Raw genomic sequence first — 5574 nt, forward strand, 5'->3', positions numbered from 1 at the left:
CTCTCTCTCTAACAGTATAATCAAGAAGCCAACTACTAGTACCACCATCACCACCCAAAAAGAACCTATATATCCACAGAGATAGAGATCCCTTTCTTGCCCTCTTCTTTCATTTTCTTGGCATTTCACTTTTTCACGAGAGAGAGAGAGAGACCAGTTGGGTAATCCCTTCCCTGCCTTCTTGCCCTCTTCATTCTTTCAGCTTCTTGGCATTTACGTACGCCATGGAACATAACACAGTCGTGAACGTCGGGGCTGACAACATCCACCAAGAGCTGGAGTACATCCGAGACCACATAATCGACAACTACCCCTACGTCACCGTGCGGCCCATCCTGGCCAAAGCCAGCCGCGACCTCTTAATGGTGCCCGAGGGAGAAAACACAGCGGACACCATCCACGCCCACTTCACCGAAAACCTCAACACCGGTCGCCTCCGCCTCTTGGAGATCGGCCTCACCTTCTCCGACGAGAACGGTCACCTCCCCACCCACCCCCACACCGGCCAGAAGTTAGTCTGGGAGTTGCACGTCAAGGTCGCCAACTCTCCAAACGAAATCAACGCCGAGTTCCGGCAGTATCTGACGGAGCGTGGCATCGACGTCGACGTTAACCTGCAGAACGGTATCGACCTGAACGTTCTTGGTACCGAGTTCAGGTTGTCGGGCTTGTTCTTGAATGACGACATCACATGGGTGGTGTTCCGGGTGGCCTTCAACCTCGCCCCGATCCTGAAGGTCGTCTTGGGATACGTGTGTAACACGCGGCAAGAGTTCCTGAGGTGGGTAGGATTCTTATTCCCAAGGTTCTACGACGTGAGGCACCTCATGATCTCGTATTGGATCTCGACTACAATGGAAGATATCGCCAGGTTGCTCCAGGTGAGAAGGGTGAGTTTCAACCTGGGTTGGAGCGGCAGCCTTTTGACGATGCGGACGTTCATGTTGTTGAAGCATCGATACTTTCCCAATGGCATTCCGCAGAATCATGTCAATGTGATCCACGGGACCGGTTGGTTCTGAAGAGAGAGAGATGATTTTGTTTTAGTTGCTTGCGGGGGTTGGTTGTTCAAGATTCGTGGTGGTGGTGCAAGATTGCTGTTACTGATCAATCGCTGCTGAGTTTCGTTAACAGTGTTTTCTTTTTCTTGGTGTGTTTGTATTTTGTTGTTATCCATCAAGCTCCATGCATTCGTTTCGTTTCTCTTTTCTTGGTGATGATTCTAACGAAAGCTAGCCAACAGGCTAAATCAATATTTTCACTCTTAACCTTTCTTGTAATAACCTAGATCGACATCATGATAAGAAATTTCACAAACTATAGTCGCCACCATATATTAATCGGACTCTTCAAGTTTGACCCGGATCCTAATTACCCCTGTTTCTTGATCACCAAACAGGTTGGGTCTGGATCTCTTAGTCACACCGTACCAGTTGACAACACTCATCAAGGAGTCTATGTTGTCCGCAAGCCAGTTCAATTTCAAGGTTTAAGTGGAAAAATAAACCACAATAGCCCTTAAGCATTATGATAAATATCAACCAGATTTTTAAAATATCACAAAAAAGCTTATGAGATTTTGGTCATCATTTCAAATCCAAAATATCATGATAATATCCTTAAACAAAAGTATTATGACTTTGTCATGATATTTGTTTTTTTATGACCTAAAAATATATTTATTTTGGTTTTTATTTTTTAAAATTAATTCCCGCTTTTTGTCACTGTTTTGCTAGTACAAATGTGAGAAAAAAACAGAAATTTTCAATTTCTCAGTAAAGTTTGGCTGCAGTCACTTCGTGATCTTTAAACTTTTGTCTTTAAGCCCATAAGCGATCTATTGCCTTATGTCTCACTGATACTAAAAATATAAAAAAAGTCAGACGTAGGTTATCATATAAACGTCAAGATCAGCTTGTTCTTTGCCTTTTGGGGTTCCAATGTTGACATCTTTCCAAACTAACGACAATCTTACCGATGTCAAATTAGCTATTAAGGTTAAAAGAGAGTGTTATAGAAATCTAAGTAAGAGTCGTGATAATGAGAATTTGGAGAAGTATATGATAGCAAAGAAGGAAGCTAAAAAAGTTGTTCGAAACGCGAGGGCTAAGGTATATAAGGAGGTTTATGACAAGTTGGATACCAAAGAAGGCGAGAAGGATATTTATAGGCTTGCAAAGATGAGAGATAGGAAATCGAAGGATTTGGGTATGGTTAGATGTATCAAAGATGAAACACAAAGGGTTTTAGTCAAAGATGAGGAGATTAAGGAGAGATGGAAAGATTATTTTGATAAGCTTTTTAATGATAGTCATGCTCAAGATCTTGGAGACTTCTCCATTCCTTTTCATGAGATAAATCGTGACTTCATGCGCAAGATTCAAAAGAAAGAAATTGCAGAGGCTTTGAAGAAAATGAAATCAAGAAGGGCAGTTGGCCCAGATGGTATACCTATCGAGGCTTGGAAATGCTTGGGAGAGAAAGGTTTAGAATGGTTGACAAATCTTTTTAACTTGATTTGGCGAACTAATAAGATGCCTAATGAGTGGAGGAAGAGTACTTTGGTGCCTTTATATAAGAATAAGGGTGATATACAAGATTGCACAAACTGTGGTATAAAACTCATGAGTCATACTATGAAACTTTGGGAGAGGGTAATTGAGTCTAGGTTGAGGAAGGTTGTCATGATATCGGAGAATCAGTTTGGTTTTATGCCTGGAAGATCAACTATGGAAGCTATACATCTTCTTAGACAACTTATTGAAAGATATAGAGAGAGGAACAAAGATTTGCATATGGTTTTTATTGATTTAGAGAAGGCTTACGATAGAGTACCTAGGGACGTTCTCTGGTGGACAATGATGAAGAAAGGTGTTTCTCTAAAGTACATTAGTATAATTAAAGATATGTATGAAGGAGTAGTAACCAATGTTCGCACTTGTGGAGGGGTGACAACCAATTTTCCGATAACGGTTGGGTTACATCAAGGATCTGCTTTAAGCCCTTTCCTATTTGCGATAGTGATGGATGAGCTTACGAGATCAATTCAAGAAAATGTACCATGGTGTATGTTGTTTGCTGATGATATTGTTTTGATTGATGAGTCTAGAGCTGGGGTTAATGCTAAGTTAGAATTATGGAGACAGACATTGGAAGCTAGAGGTTTTAAGTTGAGTAAGAGTAAGACTGAATATATGGAATGTCGGTTTAGTAAGCAACGAAATAGTGATGGGAGTATAGTGAAGCTTGGTGAGCAAGAAATACCGGTGAATGATTATTTCAAATATTTGGGATCCATCATTCAAAAGTATGGAGAAATTGATGGAGATGTAAATCATAGGATAAAGGTTGGGTGGATGAAATGGAAAAGTGCAACTGGAGTGTTGTGCGATCGTAGAATGCCATTGCGGTTGAAGGAAAAGTTTTATAGGACGACTATTAGACCCGCTTTACTATATGGTACGGAATGTTGGGCTGCCAAGAGACATCATATTCAAAAAATGAGTGTAGCTGAGATGCGGATGCTTAGATGGATGTGCAGAAATACAATAAAAGATAAGATTCGGAACGAGGAGATACGTAAGAAGGTAGGTGTTGCACCCATTGAAAATAAGATGCGAGAGAATCGTTTACGGTGGTTTGGACATATTCAGCGAAGGCCTAATGATGCTCCAGTTAGAAGGTTGGAGAAATGGGAAAATATATTAGTTAAAAGAGGTCGGGGTAGGCCTAGGAAGACTTTGATGGAGATGATAGGAAAGGATATGAATGCTTTGAACCTCACCGAGGACATGGCATTGGATAGAAATGATTGGAGGAAAAGGATTCATGTGGAAGACCCAAAATGAATTTCTTTTTTGGTTCATATCGCTGACCCCAATTGTTTTGGGATGAAGGCGTAGTTGTTGTTGTTGTTGTTGTTGACAATCTTACCGAGCCTTAACTTGATTGATGGTGGATGGTATTCAAAATGGTTCACACCTAGGTGGGACCGAACCTGGATCTGATTTCCGGACTGGTAGCGGATCCCGAGTCCAATCGAAGCCACAATAAGAAAATCCATACCTAAGTCCTACAACAATTGCATGATTCAGACCCAAACCTGACCCAGTAAAATAATATGTTTTATTTCTTTTATATTAAAAAATATGGATCTTAATCAGAACTCGGGTTGATCCAAGGTTTGGTAAGAAATTTCACAAATGCTCCATATATTAATGGAACTCTTTGAGTTTGACCCGGATTCTAATTAGCCCACTTTCTTGATCACCTAACACTGATCTTATAGGGGTTTGGTATGGGTTGGGTCCGGGTTTCGGTGTCAAACCCTACCAGTTGACACCCCCTCATCAAGGAGTCTATTTCAATGTTTAAGTGGGAAAATCAACTACAATAGCCCTTAAACTTTATGATAAATATCTACGATGTTTTTAAAATATCAGTCTCCTGACCGATCAAATTTATGTTGGTGCCATCACAGACAATCATGAGTTCTTCATCTATGACTACGACTGTGGCACCCTGCTTTTCTTCTGAGCTTTTCTCTCTGCTCTGCTCCTTGAACTTGAGCTTCATGTACTCCCACTTCATATGCCCCTTCTTATGGCAATAATAACACTCGACGTCTTTCTTTGAGCTCGAGTATGAGTGGCCTCCAGATTTGCCATGGTAGTACGGAGTCTTGCTCTTACTCCTGCTTCTCTCCCGATTTTCAATCACAAGTGCCTCAGAGGTAGAAGAACCTGATGACTTTCTCCTGCTCTCTTCATTAAAAAGACTGCTGGTAACTTGGCTCATCGTTACCGTTCCATTAGGTGTGGAGTTGCTAACTGTGACCACCAACGTTTTCCAACTCTCAGAAAGGGAACTAAAGAGCAATAATGCTTGCAGCTTATCATCAAAAGCGATTTTCATTGTGGTCAACTGATTTACAATGCTTTTGATTTCATTCAAATGCTCTGCAATAGAGTTGCCCTCTTTAGAGGTTCACTAGGTTCTAAAATAGAAAGGCCTATTCATTGTCGTCTTTCTGTTGTAAAGTCTTTCTAGTTTGGTCCAAAGACCATGCGCCGAAGCTTCTGTGGATACATGATGAAAGCCACTATCATCTATTCATTGCCGAATGAAAATGATTGTCTTTAGGTCTAGCTTTCTTCATTGGTCATCTTTTATCTCTTCTGGTTTGCCGCTAACACCCTCTATGGGTTCATCCAAATCTTTACAAACCAAGAGGTCTTTTATTTTAGTTTTTCATGTCACCCAGTTTGTATCATTCAAATTGATCATGTGACGAACGTTGTTCTCCATGACTTTACACACAAATAACGAATCAAAGCTTTGATACCAAATGTTGGGGATAAAACAGACGTACCGAGTTTCTCCACAAGTGTGAATCAATGAAAACAATACAACGATAACAGTGGAAGAAATAAAATCAAAACAACAGTGGAAATAAAAGAACACACAACGATTTATGTTGTTTGCTCTCAACTGAGGTATGTCCACGGCGATCAATAGGTCAGCACCATCCACTATCTTTAAACAAAGATTACAAAGTTTCCAAAAGGCATAAGC

General features: G+C 40.7%; 1 protein-coding gene across 1 annotated transcript; it reads left to right on the forward strand.

Moving 5' to 3' along the window:
• The first annotated feature begins 224 nt into the window (after nt 1–224).
• LOC149822790 (putative CCR4-associated factor 1 homolog 10) lies at nt 225–1022 on the forward strand. The gene has a single exon (XM_089980383.1). It carries the CDS (start codon nt 225–227, stop codon nt 1020–1022), a length of 798 nt encoding a protein of 265 aa, XP_089836509.1.
• Nucleotides 1023–5574: the final 4552 nt, after the last annotated feature.

This window comes from Nuphar pumila, chromosome 11, assembly GCF_984573655.1.
Source record: "Nuphar pumila chromosome 11, dmNupPumi1.hap1.1, whole genome shotgun sequence".
In the NCBI taxonomy this organism is placed as follows: Eukaryota; Viridiplantae; Streptophyta; class Magnoliopsida; order Nymphaeales; family Nymphaeaceae; genus Nuphar; species Nuphar pumila.